Genomic DNA, 20,443 nt, shown 5'->3' with positions numbered 1-20,443 from the left:
CAACCAATCAGATATCTTCTTTCATTTTGCAGAGGCCTTGCTAAAAATGAAAAAAGCATTCTGATTGGTTGCTATGGGCAACTCAGCACCTTTTCCTCTGGACAGGTTTTGATAAATCTCCCCCATAGTTGGTAAAAAAATCATCCAAAACCCACATTGTGAATGGCAGATGTTTGGACCAATCTGATTCGCCCAGCCCCCTGCCCATATAAGGGAGCGGCGGCCATCTTCTCGCGCTCTTGCTCCTGTACTCTTGACGTGGAAAGACCTGTACAGCAATTAACGCAGTGAGTTAGGCCCGAGCCTTGCGGCAACGGCTGAACAATCATAATTATAGAGTGTATCCATTCCCAGACACTCTGCAGCATCACCGGACCTAATAATTCCCCTAAATCCGGACAGATCTGCAAATCTCTCCCTAAATTCAGAGACTGTATGTCTAGCTCAAGGTCCGCTACAACTGCAAGTCACTAAGCAACCTCAGGACTGTTTGTATGAGACTGTTGCTGTGCCGTGGATATTGCAAGCACTTCAGTAAAAAGTTGTTCAAGTTTAATCTCTTTGTGGACCTTCAGTTATTTTATGCCCCTATCGTTACTGGGAAGGGCGGCGATAGGCCGGAACATTGATTCAGCATACCAGCCCTCAGCCTGGCATCACGAACTCTAGGGTTAACATTAACCCCTTCTATACCTATACCATACCACCACCACCATACACCCCCCAAGCGCTACCACATCTGTATATTGTTCAGTGTAAATAAAGGATGTACAAATGTATAAAATGTATATGACCTTCCTGTGTCATGTGATATTGTCATGTGATGTACCCAGAGTTCCCTGGGTACAGGACCTCCAGGCTTTGCAACCAATGGGATTAGTTCAGCCCCCCTAGTATATAAGGGGCTGTAGTCTCTAAATTCTCTCTCTTCTTCTTGTTCCTGACATTCAAGCAAGCACAATCAGCATGTACTTAATTCATCTCAACAAGACCAAAGCCTAAGGAACCTGCAGCCACTAAAAGCGTGAGTTACCAAGCTCTATCTACAATTTCTAGTGACTACTATTCAACTCAAACATATAATTAGTAGCACAGTGGCCTGCATATATCTCAATACTACAAGTCTCAGCAAGCCTGTGAGGTATCCTGCATCCCGGTTATCTCTAGAGAAACTACATAACTGTAAAGACTGTTCCTTAAGAAGTTTAAGTAAAATTTCCAGTTATCTCATAATTCCTGCTGTGGACATTCCATTATTTCCTGCCGTTTTTGGGTTGGTTGTCGGCAGGGCCTTCTACAGAAAGCAACCACATTCTGTCGTCACGACAAATCAGGGCTTAATAACCACTTGTCCCACAGAGTTAATACCACCAGACCCTGCTACACCATTGCAACACCCCAGCTCACCACACATTTTTTGTCTTTTCATTCCATTATCTCTGTCTTCATCTTCTTCTAGTTTGAGGACAGTAAGCTTGTGGAGTAAGTTGGAGGTGGTGGAGGTGAAAGCAGTGGCCCACCATAGCTGTGATAGTGGGACAGGTGGTACGTGTGGTGATAGTGTCAGTTATGAAGGTGAATAAGGCCATGAGAACAGGAGTGGTGGGAAGGATGAGGAGGACTATGATGATGATGTTCCTTTGGACAGGACCTGGGTACTAGTTGACGAGGAGGTGACAGTGTTAGAGTAGCATGGTAGTGGTGACACTCTCAGCAATCAAGAGCCAAGCTGAGGTAGAGCCAGAACATCTGCAAAACATCCCAGAGATAGGCCTGCTGGTATGTTCAGCTTAGGAGCAGGTGATGGCCAGATAAAGGCCTTCTAGAGGAGTGGCACGATTGGGTGGTGGTGTACCAGCAGTTTATGGTACTCTGTTCATGTAACAATTTTTTTTTACATTCCAGAAGAAGAAAAACTGTCATAATGCCAGATATGCAAGCAGAAAGCACGGTGTGGCCAAGTGAAAAGATTAGGAATTATAGTTCTAAGTTGCCACATGGAGCGGCATCACAAGGCCTCATGGGACAATAAAAATGCCCCACAATGTGAACAATACCTTGCTTCTTCTGCTTTTGCAGCTCCCAATCCTTGTCATTTGTCTAATAGACAAGTCTCAATCAAAGGTAGCGTAATCTATGTTATCATCACTGATAACTAGTGTTCCTCTTCCTCCATCACGTTTGTTATCCATAAAGGAGGTTATATCCTGCAAACAACAGTATGTATCCAGTCAACCAGTTATTGTGCCAAATTGTCGGTTTTGCAGTGGCTGCCATACCATCTGGTTAAATTCACCACCTTTAGGCAACTAATGGGGAGAGCCCTGCCCAGGTGACACACACTCAGTTGCTATTGCTTCTTTAAAAAGCAATGACAACTACTTAGCACAATCATGTGGAGGAGAGGTTGGGCCACTACATGCAGTTATCAGTGTGCAACACAGCACATGATTGGTAGATACTTGGAGTAGCAGCTATGGCCAGGGCCAATACATGTGTGTTATGGCCCAAAGAATCAACATCTGCAGTAATATGCTCTAGGCACTAGTGACAACTCCACAGTTGTGCCCTTCCGGTTCAACTTCAGACACCTTGCAGTATTATGCTCTAGGCACTAGTGACACCTCCATGGCTGTGCCCTTCCGGGTTCAACTTCAGACACCTTGCAGTATTATGCTCTAGGCACTAGCGACACCTCCATGGTTGTTCCCTTCCATTTCAATTTCAGACACCTATCCTCCTCCTGATCCAGGACCTCGTCTACTGACATCTTACAGTCCCCCCACAAGGTAGATCATAGCTAACTCAAAACCTGCTGCTACTCTCAAAAAGGGATAACATTTGGAACGCTTGGAAAAATCCATGCTTTCTTTTTTATTTGCCAGACTCAAAACCTGTTGCTACTTCCAAAAAGAGATAATTTTTGTAATGCTTGGAAACAGCCACTGCATCCTCCAATACCTCCGTGTGCATTTTAACATCAGCAGGCATCTGCCAACAACCAGGGATACTTTATGGAGTTTTATTTTATTGTTAATAAGCCTATAAAATTTGTGAGCGCATAAAACAAGCTGTTAGTTGCCTTGGGTTACCGTATATCACCATAACTGAGCTTTAAAACTACTTTAATTAAATTACTTGAATACATTCCAAGCTGTGGTATACAGAGCTTTAGTTATCTAAGGCAGTGTTTAAGGGGATTCTTTTATTGGCGGTTCGCAATGAACTAGTTCAACCAGAACCAAACATTTTGCGAAAGTTCAGCATGTTCCAGAGAATCAAACGTTTGAAAAGTTCACTCATCTCTAATCAGGATCCAAAGGGTACCATATATGAAGCCTGGCATTTCTATGTTGGTGCATTATTTTGTACATTTTTTATTGATGTCACAATAATAAAATATATATATTTTTTTAAACTTGAGTGCTGTCAATCTTATTGCCATGAATGTGAATTTGTATCCTAGTCTAAGTGCTGATGATCAAATGACAAGTACTTTCCTTTCGGGTCCCTCTGTAGGATATTTCTTCTGTGGTGCTAAACTATGTCATACTAGCCATACTCCCAAACTATATAATCAAATGTCTGTGAAGCTTAGATTGTCTTACAGGTGTTTTATCAAAAACAACACCTATACCCTAGGCACCCTGAAGGCGATATGTGTGCCCTGTTCTTGTGATCAGTGGGAGTCCCAGCAGTGAAGCCTTCAGCGATCAGACACATCCCTTAGCAGTATAGTGACAAGTATTGTTTTTGGTAAGATCCTTATGGAGCATATAAAATCTCTTTTTAAATAGATATTTAAAATGTCTCCTAAAATACTATTAATATTCCAGTAACCTGTTTATTATCTTCTGCACAGCCTTTTTTATGCTAGCATTTCTTAGACTATAAATAATAGGATTTAGCAATGGGGTGACCACTGAGTAGAACACTGATATTACTTTATCCACATATAATGTATTCCCAGCTGATGGTCTCACATACATGAAAATAATGGTAGCATAGAAAATACTAACTACAGTAAAATGAGATACACAGGTAGAAAAAGCTTTCTGTCGACCAGTAGTGGATGGAATCTTCATAATAGCAGAAATAATAAAAGTATAGGATACAATGATTACAAGACAACAGTTAGGGATTAAAACACAAGATTGGCCAAAAAAAGTCCAAATGGCCATTGAAGTATCAGAACATGACAATTTTACTAGAGGACCAAAATCGCAAAAAAAATGGTCAATCCTTGTGTTATGGCAAAAATCTAACTTTGAAATCCAGATTGTTGGCATTACTGGAATGAGGCATCCACTCATCCAGGACGCGAAGGCCAATTGGTAACACAAAGATTGGGTCATTATTGATGAATAATGCAAAGGGTTACAGATAGCCAGGTAACGGTCATAACCCATTACAACCAACAGCACATTTTCAATAGAACCAGAGAAAAACACAAAGTAAAACTGTGTCATGCATCCATATCTTGATATGGTTATACTCTCAGCCATGAGCCCAGCCAACATCTTGGGGATAACAACAGTGGTATAACCTATTTCCAAGGCTGAGAAATGACTTAGAAAGTAATACATGGGCAATTGAAGCTGGGAATTTGTCTGGACTAAAGTGATGATGAGTATGTTTGCAATCAGGGTTATTAGGTATGACCCCAATATAAGGATGAACATGAGTTTCTTCAAACCAAAAGACATATGGAAACCAAGTAAAATGAAGTCTGTAACTTCTGAGGAATTCTGCAGTTCCATATTCTCATGATTAGAGACCTATTGCAAAGATATGTCAAATATTATTAGTAAAGTGGGACATAATCTCATTTCTATATCATAGATAAATTACCGGTGATATTAATCTTGAGTTAACTACACAAAATTAGACTAGCTATAGAGAATGCAAGACAAAAACCATTTGTGTCTGTGAGGGTCTTTGCCATATTACTTTGTGGAATATTTAGTTTTGCTTCTTTGCTTTTTGATAGGATAAGATTTCTTAAAGATTTAAAAAAAAATTATCATTAAAGGGGTACTCCGGTATAAAACTTTTTTTTTAAATCAACTGGTTCCAGAAAGTTAAACAGATATGCAAATTACTTCTATTGAAAAATCTTAATCCTTCCAGTACTTATTAGCTGCTGAATACTACAGAGGAAATTATTTTCTTTTTGGAACACAGAGCTCTCTGCTGACATCACAGGCACAGTGCTCTCTGCTGGCATCTCTGTCCATTTTAAGAACTGTGAAGAGTAGGAGAAAATTCCCATAGCAAACATGGACACAGAGATGTCAGCAGAGAGCACTGTGCTCGTGATTCAGCAGAGAGCTCTGTGTTCCAAAAATAAAAGAATTTCCTCTGTAATATTAGGCAGCTAATAAGTCTTGGAAGGATTAAGATTTTTGAATAGAAGTAATTTACAAATCTGTTTAACTTTCTGGCACCAGTTGATTTTAAAAAAAAGTTTTCCACCGGAGTACCACTAATGTAAAAAAAAAAAAAAATACATGAGTGGAATCCATGCATATACATGTTGTGATGGTTATAAATGTGGTAGAGTCTTTCTGCTCTACATTTATCTGAAACCAATCCCCAGAAAAAATACATTCGCCACAGATTTCATGTTCTGCATCGCAGACTGTTACCATACACACATTGTCCAATCGATGCACTACAATGCATTGATGCCATGTTCATGAAGCCTTAGAATATTGTAAACCATAGGTACACAGTTGATAGAGTTGAAAAAAAGAAGATGGAACTTGTTTCCTAATTTATTGTGCTAACTGGACAAGGATTTTCTCAAGGGGTAAACCATGGTAAACTTACTTCTTAAAAGTGTATAACTTGACTAGGACCGGAGGCCAAACGACATCCAGTGTACCTGCAATGAAGCCCTTGTATATCTCTCCTCTTCAATGCTACCCCTGTTTATTTCTGCATTTCCTTAGAATTATTTTATATCCTTGCAGTGGGCTGGCTATGCGAGGCAACTGAGGATTTTGCTTGTAGACAGGACTAAGGAATGGTGGCCTATTTGTTTGAGGTGTGCCTGACTTTTAACTACACCTTAGACTCACTATTGCAGTGTAATTTCATTAGGAATGTGACAGGCGCTACAGAGCAGCATGTGCTTTCTGACCAAAGGCCAGACTAGATTTCACTATCTAGAGAAAGAAGTTCCCCTTATAATCCCAGGCTATGGAGGTGGAGTTGGAACAACTCTTGCAGTTATGGGCTCAGAGCTGAGCATGTGACCAGATTCTGCTCTCTTCACATTTCCTGCAAATGCAATGCAAGACAATGTAGCAAAACTTAAATCCTCACTGTATGCATGTTTCTCCATAGAACTACAAGAATATATATCGGCAATGTAAGAAACATAGCCATATAGGCCTTCAACACTTTTAACACATATTTAACTCTCCAGCAAACCTTATAATACTGCCACCACCCCCAAACAAATTTAGCATAGCAGATTGTATAACTGTGTTGGGCCATGACATGGTAATTTTGTATATTCAGAGTTAAACATAATTCACTAAAGAAATACACCATGGGCTTTCTGTAATACTACCTAGAGACTCTAGAGATGAAGAGCTGATACATTATCTCTCCAGGAATAGTCTTCTAAGTTCCAGAGTTGTCTGTTGCATAGCTGTTGCATTGAGACATTACCCAATAAGCTGTGTTTGCACTTCCCAGAAGATAAGATGCTAAACATATTTGTCTGTCCTTGTTTTGTCTAAACTGCTTACTCTGCTGTATTGTAAATGGAAACACATCATGTCATGTACCATCATCCCATTGGTTGATATACTACTGCGGACATAAATAAAAGGCATGGGCAGCAGTCAAGAAAAAGCTGGAGCTACTACAATGGAGTAGAAGTTGTGTGTCTTTCCTTGTATGAATGTGAAGCTCACAGACGGACGAAGGGCCTGATGGGGTACACGGGTATTACCATAACAGCCATCACAAATCCACCTATTCTCTTACTGATCCTGATATCACTTCTGTATCCTCTTCAGTTCAGCCATGTCCAAATTTGTACACAATATTATATAACTTGTTTGACTCAAAACTATGTTCTTCTCATGAGCATCGATGTCAGTTTTGATATGTGGTGCCCACAAGGATGATGGGTGGAGCAGTCCAGGGCAGCTGAGGGTAATAGTCCCTCGGCAAACTCTATAGAGATGTTACAGGTGGCTTTGTCCTTTGCAAACCGTGTTTGTCCCGCTGTGAGCCCGTAAGGATTTTAGAGATGATGCCTCTTAGTGTGGACTGGAGTGTTGGGTATAACCTCCTGAGTGCCACATGGTGTTGTGATCCCCACGATCCACCCCAAATCTGACTCAGTTCAGACTTTAGCAATTAGGATGCAATTTTTATTTTTTATATTTTGCAAAGCCAGGGTTTGGTTACTTTCTTGTAGTAACTTGAAAACAGAATTCTGACAAGCCCTAAAACCTCCTTCTCCTAACCTGACCTAACACTGGGCAGACAGGGCTCGACTGGGAGACTCCTTCATTAGATATTTCTATTTCTAGCTGAGATGTTCCATGCATCCTTACCAATATAGCTTACCAGTAGTGGTGGTAAAGCGTTAACCTGTGCACATCCATAATACCTCAGTGTAAGCAGAGGTAGAAATGTGACACAGAAAACAGAAGGTTATACATGTCAGAAAAAGAACCCATCAGCCACTCGACAACTATCCACTTCAGTAGCTGGGAGGCATTAGGACACTAGGACACTGCAGATGTATCCCATTATTTTCCTTCATTGCCTGGCACTTGCCACTAAAATTGAGTTTACTGTCCACCAATCCTTTTTAGCGACAGTTTTACACAGTGTTTTACTATTTCATTTTTCCTCTAACATCTCTAAAACCCTCTATTGCATTATCATCCTCTGTATTAATTACTACCGAGCCAAGTACCCTCTGCAAATAGAGAAATTATACTCTGTAAACACTCTACATGGTATATATATATTTTTTCTATAAAATAGACCCAATCAGGATAAGCCTGGATTTACCCTTCAGGCACAGAGAGAAACCTCCTGGTGAAGGCAGGCAGTCTTACATTGAATGTACCCAGGATTTCTCCTCTACATAGCACCCAATAGCTTTACCCCATTTCACTAGAAGCAAGTCATCTACTATGGGAGGGTGGGGGGGGGGGGTTATCAAAACCTGAGTAAAGGAAAAGTTGCCCAGTTGCCCATAATAACCAATCAGATAGTTTTTTTCATTCTGCAGAGGCCTTGTTAAAAATTTAAGAAGCAAGCTGATTCGTTGCTATGGCAAAGTGACCAAGAATTTCAAGCTTCTATTCCTGGGTAACAAGTCATTATTCTGGCCTACAGAGAGCCTCAATAGTGGTGTAGAACACTTTGCATTGCTGTAACACGCATAGCGTGTGTGCTGGGTTAGTAAAATAATACAGTTATTCAGTATGACATGCAGATCAGAGGCATCACTATTAGAATCACTGTTGCAGAGTGGCACAATGACAGAGGCAGGATCAGAATAGTAGCTGAGGCAGGTAATCAGAAGAAAACGGTCTCTTTGGTAAAAGTGTTAGTGTGCACAAGTAAGTATTGAGGATATGCATTACGAAAAACGTAACTTTTATTAATATGCTTAGGATAAAATATATGGACCCAAAATTATTTTTTAAAATCAAACAAAAGGAAAGGTGTTCAAAAAACACCATGTGACACCTACACCACCAAGTATTGATGTGATGCAAAAACCTCTAAAAGGTGGAAGGGAACAACGTATGGTCCATTGTATCCGGTGGGGGTAAAAACTTCCCCTGTAAGGCCCTACTCTCACATTATTAATTCCCTTCTTGGCAAGTGTTACTTGCCCTAAAAAGGGCAGTCCCACACAGGAACCTCTCCCTATTTCCACCTACAAACACTGCCATTTCCCAGGGTTTTTAGGAGGGACTCCCTGCCTCCATCTCCACTGTATGCTGCCTCGGTGTGTCTGGGTCCTCTGTCTCGCCTTCCTCATAACCCTCTAGCTCCTCTAGCTGCTCCTCCTCTCCTGTCACATGACTAGAAAAACGGCCCATCTCGTGAAACCTAAACTGTGCTCCACTGTGCGCCTCCCCCTTCTGCTCCAGTTCAGCCCCCACAGGGCTCATGTGGCCGTGAGATGTAAGCACCATGTCTCCAGTGCCCTGACCAGCCATCGTTTGCAACACGTGTTGTAGTAGATGAAGCAGTGGAATGACGTTGTTCATCCCGTAATCCTGGCAACTGTCTAACAAAGGGCCTGAGCAAACGGCAGGTGTCAAGTATGAGCTGCCACTGGTTGATATTGAAGTTAAACAGGGGAGTCCCCCTATCCACTTGGATCATCAAGAAATCGGTGATGGCTTTTCTCTGTTCGTATAGTTGGTCCAACATATGGAGGGTGGAATTCCAACGTGTGGAAACGTCGCAAATCAGACTATGTTGGGGCATGCCGTTCTGATGCTGCAGCTCAAGGAGGATGTGCTTTGCGGTGTATGAGTGACTGAAGTGTATGCAAAGTTTCCTTCCCTTTGTTAGGATGTCTTGCAGATGGGGGGAACACTTCAGGAACCTCTTGACAACCAGATTGAACACGTGTGCCATGCAGGGCACATGTCTGAGGCTTCTTTGGCGCAGCGCAGACAAGATGCTCTTCCTGTGGTCGGTCACCATGGTTCCCATTTCCAGTTTTCGTGGAGTAAGCCATGATTTGATTTCTTCATGAATGACTTTTAGCAGTTCCTCCACTGTGTGACTCCGTTCGCCAAGGCAAATCATTTGAAGAACAGCGTGACACCGCCATGCCCTGCACACATGGTATGCTGGTGGGGCACTGAGACTTGTCTGTGCAGTGGAGGCTCAGGACACGGTGGAGGATGAGGAGGGGGAGTCGCGCACTGTCACAGGACCAACGGCCTGATAGCATGGAGGCTGAAGCGGTGTGACCTGTCCATGTTGCTGTTGTGACTGTGCAGGAACCACATTCACCCAGTGGGCCGTAAAGGACATGTATCATCCCTGACAGTAGTTACAGCTCCATACGTCGGTGCTGCGCTGTGCACTTTGGTACACACAGACAGGCTCAAGGACTGGCCCACCTTCTGTTCCACAAAATTGTGCAGGGCTGGTACTGCCTTCTTCGCAAAGAAATGACGGCTTGGACCTCTCCACCTTGCCACGGCACAAGCCATCAGTTCTCTAAAAGGTGTAGAGTCCACCATTTGAAAAGGGAGGGACTGCAGCACAAGCAACTTGGACAGGAGCACATTCATGTTGTCTCTTGGAAATGGCTTCGCCGATGGATTGCTGGTGGAATGACTGACTTGAAGTAGGAGGAGCAGGAGCATCTGTAGAGACAGAAGATGGATATAACACACAGCTCCCTTCAGCTGAGGTGATGGAGCCTTGGCTGGCTGAAACAGGAAGCGCAGGCTGGACCACCACATGGGAGCCACAGTTCTCCCAGGCCTCTTTATGGTGACACTACATCTGTTGATGCAGGGCCGTGGTGCCAACATTGGGACCCTGGCCACGCTTCACCTTCTGCCGACAAATCTTGCATGTGGCCATGTTAACCTCCTCCGGATGCTTGATGAAAAACTGCTGCACCACGAGTAGCTGATTTTCCCACCAACAATCCGTACTTATTGACTGCTACTGTCTTCGACTCCAGGAACCCCAGTTTCACTACCTCCCGGGAAGGTAGGCTGCCGCGAAGCAGGTGGTCTACCCAGGGCACGTTTGGCTCCAGATTTTCCCCTTCTGCCACCATGCTGACTGCCAACCATGCTACCGCCTTGCAGGCTCAGCTGCTGCCTCACGGGCAACCTGAAACCCTCTTCTCCTGATGATAATGAAGCCCCTTCTGCACCCTGCTCCCAAGTGTGATTGGCTTCATCATCATCAAGTTGTGTCTGCACATCACTGATGTCCTCCTCAGGTTCCTCAACAGTGTCTGCTTCCGGAGCCTGAATGCTCGAAACGCCACCTCCCACGCCACTCTCCTCATCACTACTTGCCCGCCTAGCGGAGGAAGCGACAGATGTCTCCTCCACTTCTTGGCTGGGCAGTAGCTGCTGACTTTCCTCTAGTATATCGTCCTCACTAAATAGTGGAGCTGAACCCACACCATAAGATACTTCTGTGGGGGAGGGAAAAGCATAGGACAGAGGCAATGGGAGGACAGGAACTGCACCCAGGCCATGGGTTGTGTCTGAGAAACCCACCGACTGTTGACTGGGGGTTTCAGATGTCCCTTGTGATAAAGTGGATGACCATGTTAACCAATCGATGAGGGCAGATGGGTTGCTGGTCAAGACACGCTGCCACTCGCCCCTAGTCTGCTGCGACCTCTGCCTGATGAATTTAGGCCTTTGCCACTCCTCTGTGCACGTCATGGCATCTCTCTGCCTGACATACTTAATGCGTATATGAGGGGAGTACAATACGCTCCACTATGCTTAAAACAGTATTTGTGTACAACACCGGCCTGTGTGTACTTTTGGCTGGCCTTTCAAAGTATATAGGCTCTTAAGACTTTAACAGGAATAAAATAGTATACCACTTAGATGTACATATGTGGTATGCACTTATGAGAGGAGGACAATGCGCTCCAGTACGCTTAAAACAGTATTTGTGTATAACACCAGCCGGTGTGTACTTTTGGCTGGCCTTCCACAGTATCTAGGCCCTTAAGACTTTAACAGGAACAAAATAGTACACCACTTAGATGTACGTATGTGGTATGAACTTATAAGGGGAGGACAGTGCGCTCCAGTATGCTTAAAAAAGTATTTGTGTGCAACACCAGCAGTAAACAACAGTAGTCACTGTGTACTACACCCAAAAATGCTCTCTCTCTCTCTCTCTCTCTCTCTCTCAATCTCACTCCCTTCCCTATCAGTGCTTATAGGCAGGATTTGGGCTTGAGGTGAATCGCTGCTGTGCAACATACTGCTCTCTCACCCTCTCTGTAATTGAACGCTGTAGTGACTGGGAGGTGAATCGCTGCTGTAAAAATGCTTTTCTGTGGAACACAAACTGCTCTCTGTCCCTCTCTCTGTGCAACAGAACGCTGATGTGACTGGGAAGTGAATCGCTGCTGGAAAAATAATTTTCTGTGGAACATACAGCGCTGTCTGTCCCTCTCTATCTCTCTGCAATAAAAGGTTGAAGTAACTGGCCGCAGATGGCTGCCGATTATATAGGGCTGTGACATTACAGGGGTGACTGGCTGCTGATAGGCTGCATGCTGCATGTGATTCCGGGTCATCCCGCCTACCTTTGTTCCCACCTTACCAGGATTCCTTGCCCCATGTCCTCACATGTGGATCCACCATTTTAGATGCCCTGGAGCTTGGACTGCACTAAATGGAGTTTAATTAAGCGATTCGCGTAATTGAATAATTCCTGAAATTCGTAACAAATTTGGATTTGTCAGATTAGATTCGCTCATCCCTAGTTATAAATGTATACTGAAGGACTTAACACACTTTCTTTTTATGCCTACATGTGCCATTCACACTTCATAAATTCACAACCACTGCAAAGTGAAAACTGAATGTTGCTCAGGTAAGGCTGTTTGCTACTTTATGCGTACCCAAAAAAGTCCAAATAAAGGCGCACGTGCGACATTTGCACCCAGAGTAAGCAAAAAATAAATAAAAGCTCTTAATGCAATGATTAATCACCCTCCATAAGCTTGTATTACATTTTATATAAATCCAACCAAGGTAAAATATACAACTGGTGTAGATCTACTGCATACTGTAAATTTCAATTTACAAAATCTGTGTGCATACAAAATCTGAAGCACAGCATAACTTGGAATGCAACTCCAGGTAAGGAATTTGTTCTGTGTACAATACTGTAAAATATTATATTATATAGAACTGCAGTCATACGTCATTTCTTGTATATAAAAGGGTCCAAAAGCCTTTCAGCCTGAGCAGCATTGTAAGTGATGCATGAGTACATCTAGAAGCAAAAGGATTGAAAAAAAATACTTAGGTAGCGTCATTTAAAAGATTTTCCAGGACTTTATGTATACCTGGCCTATGTTTAGGATAGGCCATCACCATCCTATTGGTAGGAGTCTGAGCTCTGATTACTTGTGCAAGTCCTGCAGCCTCTTCCCTTCCTACCAGGCCAAGGTCTGTATATTGGATAGCGACTGTACATGTCCCATTTAATAGCAATCTGTTTCCAACTGTCCAATCCATGTATCTGCTGTATTCTTAGTGCTTTTTCTTAATGTATGATTATTTATGTAAGTGTTACGCCTAGCGCTCCGGGTCCCCGCTCCTCCCCGGAGCGCTCACGGCGTCTTTCTCCCTGCAGCTCCCCGGTCAGCGCTGACCGGGAGCGCTGCTCTGCCATGCCCGTTGGGGATGCGATTCGCACAGCGGGACGCGCCCGCTCGCGAATCGCATCCCAGGTCACTTACCCGTTCCCGTCTCCTGCGGTCATGTGCTGGCGCGCGCGGCTCCGCTCTCTAGGGCGCGCGCGCGCCAGCTCCCTGAGACTTAAAGGGCCAGTGCACCAATGATTGGTGCCTGGCCCAATTAGCTTAATTGCTTCCCACCTGTTCCCTGGCTATATCTAGTCTCCTCCCTTGCACTCCCTGGCCGGATCTTGTTGCCCTTGTGCCTAGTGAAAGCGTTTTGTGTGTTTATACCCTGTGTACCAGAACTACTGCTATCTCCCCTGACTACGAACCTTGCCGCCTGCCCCCGACCTTCTGCTACGTCCGACTTTGCTTCTGCCTACTCCCTTGTACCTCGCCTATCTTCAGCAGCCAGAGAGGTGCCGTTGCTAGTGGATACGACCTGGTCACTACCGCCGCAGCAAGACCATCCCGCTTTGCGGCGGGCTCTGGTGAAAACCAGTAGTGTCTTAGAACCGGTCCACTAGCACGGTCCTCGCCATCCCTCTCTGGCACAGAGGATCCACCTCCTGCCAGCCGGCATCGTGACAGTAGATCCGGCCATGGATCCCGCTGAGGTTCCCCAGCAGTCCATCTCTGATCTCACCACGGTGGTCGCCCAGCAATCCCGACAGATCGCCCATCTATCCCACCGGCTGTCGGAAATGTCCACCATTGTGCACCAACTTCAGTCGCATCTGCAGCAGCAATCATCTCCTCCGCCACCTCCTGCACCCCTTCCGCAGCGAGTGGCCACTCCTAGCCTCCGCCTGTCCTTGCCGGACAAATTTAATGGGGACTCTAAGTTTTGCCGTGGCTTTCTTTCGCAATGTTCCTTGCACTTGGAGATGATGTCGGATCAGTTTCCTACTGAAAGGTCTAAGGTGGCTTTCGTAGTCAGCCTTCTGTCTGGAAAAGCTCTGTCATGGGCCACACCGCTCTGGGACCGCGATGACCCCGTCACTGCCTCTGTACACTCCTTCTTCTCGGAAATTCGAAGCGTCTTTGAGGAACCTGCCCGAGCCTCTTCTGCTGAGACTGCCCTGCTGAACCTGGTCCAGGGTAATTCTTCCGTTGGCGAGTACGCCATACAATTCCGTACTCTTGCTTCTGAACTGTCCTGGAATAATGAGGCTCTCTGCGCGACCTTTAAAAAAGGCCTATCCAGCAACATTAAAGATGTTCTGGCCGCACGAGAGACTCCTGCTAACCTGCATGAACTCATTCATCTAGCCACTCGCATTGACATGCGTTTTTCTGAGAGGCATCAAGAGCTCCGCCAGGAAAAAGACTTAGATCTCTGGACACCTCTCCCACAGTCTCCACTGCAATCTGCGCCTAGGCCTCCCGCCGAGGAGGCCATGCAAGTGGATCGGTCTCGCCTGACCCTGGAAGAGAGGAATCGCCGTAAGGAAGAGAATCTTTGTCTATACTGTGCCAGTACTGAACATTTTTTGGTGGATTGCCCAATCCGTCCTCCACGTCTGGGAAACGCACGCTCGCACCCAGCTCTCGTGGGTGTGGCGTCTCTTGATGCCAAGTCGGCTTCTCCACGTCTCACGGTACCTGTTCGGATTTCCACTTCAGCCAGCTCTCCCCTCTCAGCCGTGGCCTGCCTGGACTCTGGAGCTTCTGGGAATTTTATTCGGGAATCCTTAGTGAATAAATTCCGCATTCCGGTGACCCGTCTTGTCAAGCCACTCCACGTTTCCGCGGTCAACGGAGCCAGGTTGGATTGTACCATACGCTTCCGCACGGAGCCCCTTCTAATGAGCATCGGATCTCATCACGAGAGGATTGAACTTTTGGTCCTCCCCAATTGCACCTCGGAAATTCTCCTTGGACTTTCCTGGCTTCAACTTCATTCCCCAACCCTGGATTGGTCCACTGGGGAGATCAAGAGTTGGGGGCCCTCTTGTTCCAAGGACTGTCTAAGACCGGTTCCCAGTAACCCTTGCCGTGACTCTGTGGTTCCCTCAGTATCCGGTCCCCCTAAGGTCATTAAGGACTCTGCCTGCCACAGGAAATGCCCCTCCCCCCCTCCCAGTTCCATCAGGCAAGCTTCTGTGTCCCCTCATGGCCCTCGTCCTGGTGTCACACTGCCCCGTGCCAGGTCTCGCCCTCTGCCCTCTCTCCCCATTCCTACTCCTGCGGTTCTGCCTGCCGTTGAGGAATCCCTCCATCCTTTTCCGGTGTCCTCATCCCAGGGGAGGCAGTTACCCGATAAAGAGAAGGGGAGACCTAAGGGGGGGGGTACTGTTACGCCTAGCGCTCCGGGTCCCCGCTCCTCCCCGGAGCGCTCACGGCGTCTTTCTCCCTGCAGCTCCCCGGTCAGCGCTGACCGGGAGCGCTGCTCTGCCATGCCCGTTGGGGATGCGATTCGCACAGCGGGACGCGCCCGCTCGCGAATCGCATCCCAGGTCACTTACCCGTTCCCGTCTCCTGCGGTCATGTGCTGGCGCGCGCGGCTCCGCTCTCTAGGGCGCGCGCGCGCCAGCTCCCTGAGACTTAAAGGGCCAGTGCACCAATGATTGGTGCCTGGCCCAATTAGCTTAATTGCTTCCCACCTGTTCCCTGGCTATATCTAGTCTCCTCCCTTGCACTCCCTGGCCGGATCTTGTTGCCCTTGTGCCTAGTGAAAGCGTTTTGTGTGTTTATACCCTGTGTACCAGAACTACTGCTATCTCCCCTGACTACGAACCTTGCCGCCTGCCCCCGACCTTCTGCTACGTCCGACTTTGCTTCTGCCTACTCCCTTGTACCTCGCCTATCTTCAGCAGCCAGAGAGGTGCCGTTGCTAGTGGATACGACCTGGTCACTACCGCCGCAGCAAGACCATCCCGCTTTGCGGCGGGCTCTGGTGAAAACCAGTAGTGTCTTAGAACCGGTCCACTAGCACGGTCCTCGCCATCCCTCTCTGGCACAGAGGATCCACCTCCTGCCAGCCGGCATCGTGACAGTAAGTATTATGTCATGTCAGAATAAATCTGTGGCTATTCTCCAAAGGACTCTTATGTTAACAATCTTAAATGTGGTGCAAAATGTTTTGCAACTTACCTGCTAGAGTTGTACTATACCAGTTGGTATATATACATTAAGACTCTAAGATAAATTATTCCAGTATTCCAGTATATATTTCCATCAAAACCTCCAAGGAGTTTCACTTAACTGTAAACTAGACCCATGAGAATGCCTACAAACATGATGGAAATATTTTTTATATTTATAATAATATATTGTTGACAGAGGCAGATTATCATATGGGTGTTTTGGGCAGCCCCCAGTGCCCACATGATAATCCGGCTCTGGTGGCTACATTGTCATTGCCCCCTGTAAGCACTGTGATGCTGTGATGCTTGTTTGTATAAGAAAGATCTACGCTATACTCACGCTGCTGTGCATAGCACAGTGTCAAAGTGCTAACAGTGTAGCACAGTAAAGAAAAAAAGAGGGGAAACAAAGAGGCATGATTAACATTACAGTGGGAATAGAGACACACTTTACACTAAAGGGGGAACAAGGGCATGATGAACATTACAGGGGACAGAGAGGGCAATATAACCTTGTGGGGGGCAAAAAGGGGGGCAACATTATCTTGTAGGTGGCACAATAGTCATTAGAACTGTAAGATGAGCACAAAGAGAAAAGGGAGGAGAAGGGAGGGGGCAGTATTATCTTTACAGAGCACCAAAAGGCATTGGGACGTTATTAATTTGTGAGAGGCAGCAGTCACTAGTGGGGGATTATTACTGTGGGGGGGGGGGGCTATTACTTTGTGGGGATTGTGTGGGACACCATTACTTTGCAGAGTGCAATTAAAGGAGCGTTGGTGGTAGCGGCAAGATGGCTATGGGCAGACAACAGTTGTGGCTGAAATAAGTCTTCATGATGGTCTGAGCTGGATGGAGAAAGAAAGTAAACAACTCCAATCAGAGAAGAGGACCTCACCAGTCAGTCACTGGATGCCATTGTGTATTCTGTCTCTCACTGTCCTGTATTCCCTTATATGGTCTAAAAAATTCAGTAGCAGCTATATCTAACATTGCAAGTCAGTTGAGTCAATTCAGTGACAATACCAGGTACGGCTGCTATCAAGTATCAGTAGCTGTATCTGGTAAGTGATGAAATTATGCACAAGCACGGATGCCCGTTCAATCAGCTGATCTACTGGAGGTACTTATTATAGACATGGCATAGTGGAGAGGAAGGGGGGGGGCAGATTTGGTCCAGGGTCCGTGGTCTGCTTGATTGGAGTTGGGAAGAAATTTTTCCTCTGTTATGGGGCAATTGGTATCTGCCTCATAGGGGGGTTTAACTTCTTCTGGATCAACACAATAGGGTTTACGTTGAACATTATAAACTATGTAAATGAAAGGTGAACATTAGGCTAGGTTTCCACTTTTTTTTTACAAAAACGCCAATAAAAACGCCCATTCTGCCACATGGCGTTTCTTTTGTGAAAAAACGCTGTGGCCAGATGTTAGCTGCAAGTCAATAATAAACTGCAAAATGCCAAATCCACTTGCCGTTTTTCAGTTTGGCGTTTTTTTTTTTTTTTTTCATCCTTTTGGTGTTTTTGGGCTCCTTAGCAGTTTTTAAAAAACAACCTCTTGTCGAGACTTTGGCGTTTTTTCGGTACAATCTTGGCGTTTTTCTCCCATAGAAGTCTATGGGAGTGAAAAAATGCCAAGAAAAACACCATGTGGGTTTTAACTTTGGCGTTTTTTCAGGCAGTTTTTATTGTCTTTTGGACTTTAGCGATCCAAAAAAGTGATGGAGTTACCTTTTTTATTAAAATTTAGTAGGGTACCATTAAAAAATTATAATAAAAAAGATACAGTAGAGATGGAAAAATTTTTATTTAACAAAATGTATATTTTTTATAACAAAATTTTAAATAATTTTTAAACAGGGATCAATTTATGTGGGCTGGTAGGACACTAAAAATGTAGCCGACAATAATAAAATGTAGTGTGTGTGTTTTTTTTACTTTTTATTTAATTTTTTTTTACATTTTTTAGGTAGTACTACTACTCCAAGCATGGAACACACTGTTCCATGATGAGAGTAGTAGTTACCTGTACTAATTGAAAGATCGCCGGGGTCCGTTGCGATACTCCTGTATAATGTATAGATGCAGCAGCTCTTCTATGGTCCCCTGCACTGCCGTATATATACAACTATTCATATTTCCCGCAGAGCTGTGATTGGCCAGATGGTTCCAGCCAATTACAACTCTCTGTGGGAAATAGGAACATGTGTATATATACGTCAGTACAGGGGACCATAGAAGAGTGGCCGCCCGTATCTATACATTATACTGGAGGATCACAGCGGGTGTCAGGAGTTACACTCGCTGCGATCTGTCTATTAATGCAGGTACTACAGCTCCCAGCATGGAGCAGAGTGTACTCCATGTTGGGAGTATTAGTACCTGCAGTAAGGGACAGATCACAGCAGATGTCACTCCTCCTGACACCCACTGCGATTGTCCTGAAGTGACTGTCGGGATCAGTTGTTCTCAAGGCTACAGAGCCGGGAGAACAGCTGATGCTGAACAGTATATATACATTGTATACCTACTGCCCAGAAAGAACTTACAGTGCGGTTCTACTTTTACTTTTTATGTCTGCGGTTCTGGAGGCCACCAGCTCATAAAGTCACATGATGAATTGTTGCAAGCAGGAGCATAACTTTAGGGGGTGCACCAGGTGCCATAGAAGGACTAATAACTTCTCTACCAGATTAGAGGACACATTTTATACATAGTACATAGAAGAACCTTTTACAGACCTCTGGTTTCGAGAGAAGTTCATGAGTTACTGGAAACACTAACCTTATTCAATTGATATTTACATTATTAAAATTATTTATTTCCAGTCTTTATTTAAATGTTAAACCTGAAATGTGGGTTTTCTTAAAAATATTATTTTTACAGCTCTTCTTAGGGCTTGCTTTATTTCTTTGTTTCTGAGGCCATAGATAAGAGGGTTCAAAGTTGGAGTAATGACACTGTAGAACAACGACACCACCTTGTCTACATGGGTCGGTACGCTGTGGTCAGATCTGACATACATAAAAATTATAGATCCATAAAACAAACAGACAACTGTGAGATGGGATCCACATGTAGAGAGAGCTTTTCTTCTTCCTCCTGGAGAAGGTATTTTGGAAATAATTAATATTACCAGTCCATAAGAAGTGCTGATGAAAACGAAATTGCCTATTATGACAATACAGGCTAAAAGGAAGAAGACTGTTTCAATCATGTAGATACCATCAGCTATACAAAAGTGGTGGAGCAGTGGTGAGAAGTCACAATAGAAATGATCAATGGTACTAGAACCGCAAAAAAAAGACATTGAAAGGAATATGACTGGCATCAATGGGGCCAAGAAACCCCCTGTCCAAGAACCTAAAATTAATAATACACATGATCTATGTGTCATAATACTATTGTATCTCAAAGGATTGCAAATGGCCACATATCGGTCATATGCCATGGTGGAAAGTAAGAAATTTTCTGTTGATCCAAACACAAAAAGGAAATAAAACTGGACAACACAAAATTGTATAGAAATAATTTTGTCATCAGAGACTAAATCCCTAAGCAACCTGGGCATAGTGACTGTTGTATAGCAAATCTCCAAAAAAGAGAATATACAGATGAAAAAGTACATGGGGCTATGGAGTTTCTGATCCCAGTAGCCAACTCCCATTATAAAAAGATTGCAAGCTACGGACATCACATAGATTGCCAAAAATGCAAGGAAGACATATGGTTGAATATCTTTTGAGACTGGAAATCCCAAAAGGATAAAGTTCAAAAGGACACTTTGGTTAAAAAATTCCATCTGGAAAAGAAAATTGTGACATAACTATGACATTATAAAAATTGCATGTGTGTATATGTATATCCCGCACCATTTGAGAAACCTTGGCGTGGTGTGCAGGCTCAGGTATGTCCTTGATATAAGGATATAC

At 44.5% G+C, this 20,443-nt stretch overlaps 2 protein-coding genes across 2 annotated transcripts; both read right to left on the bottom strand.

Annotated features, from left to right (window-relative positions):
- Positions 1-3,824: 3,824 nt before the first annotated feature.
- Positions 3,825-7,574, bottom strand: LOC130368428 (olfactory receptor 6X1-like). Its single transcript, XM_056572112.1, has 2 exons — positions 7,491-7,574; positions 3,825-4,778 (listed from the first exon to the last, which is right to left on the bottom strand). Exons 1-2 carry the CDS (start codon positions 7,572-7,574, stop codon positions 3,825-3,827), a joined length of 1,038 nt encoding a protein of 345 aa, XP_056428087.1.
- An 11,779-nt stretch (positions 7,575-19,353) lies between these two features.
- On the bottom strand, positions 19,354-20,178 carry LOC130368381 (olfactory receptor 11G2-like). Its single transcript, XM_056571991.1, has one exon. The coding sequence runs from the start codon at positions 20,176-20,178 to the stop codon at positions 19,354-19,356; it is 825 nt and encodes a 274-aa protein (XP_056427966.1).
- Between the last annotated feature and the right edge of the window lie 265 nt (positions 20,179-20,443).

This window comes from Hyla sarda, chromosome 1, assembly GCF_029499605.1.
Source record: "Hyla sarda isolate aHylSar1 chromosome 1, aHylSar1.hap1, whole genome shotgun sequence".
NCBI lineage: Eukaryota > Metazoa > Chordata > Amphibia > Anura > Hylidae > Hyla > Hyla sarda.
This window is presented reverse-complemented; position numbering and strand designations above follow the sequence as displayed.

Excerpts from the sequence above, each read along its gene's own strand:
- LOC130368428 (XM_056572112.1), bottom strand. The coding sequence starts at position 7,574 with ATGCATGGAACATCTCAGCTAGAAATAGAAATATCTAATGAAGGAGTC. Across the intron at positions 4,779-7,490 it reads TCTGCCCAGTGTTAGGTCAG|GTCTCTAATCATGAGAATAT; the intron begins GTTAGGAGAAGG and ends TCTTTGCAATAG.
- LOC130368381 (XM_056571991.1), bottom strand. The coding sequence starts at position 20,178 with ATGGGAGTTGGCTACTGGGATCAGAAACTCCATAGCCCCATGTACTTT.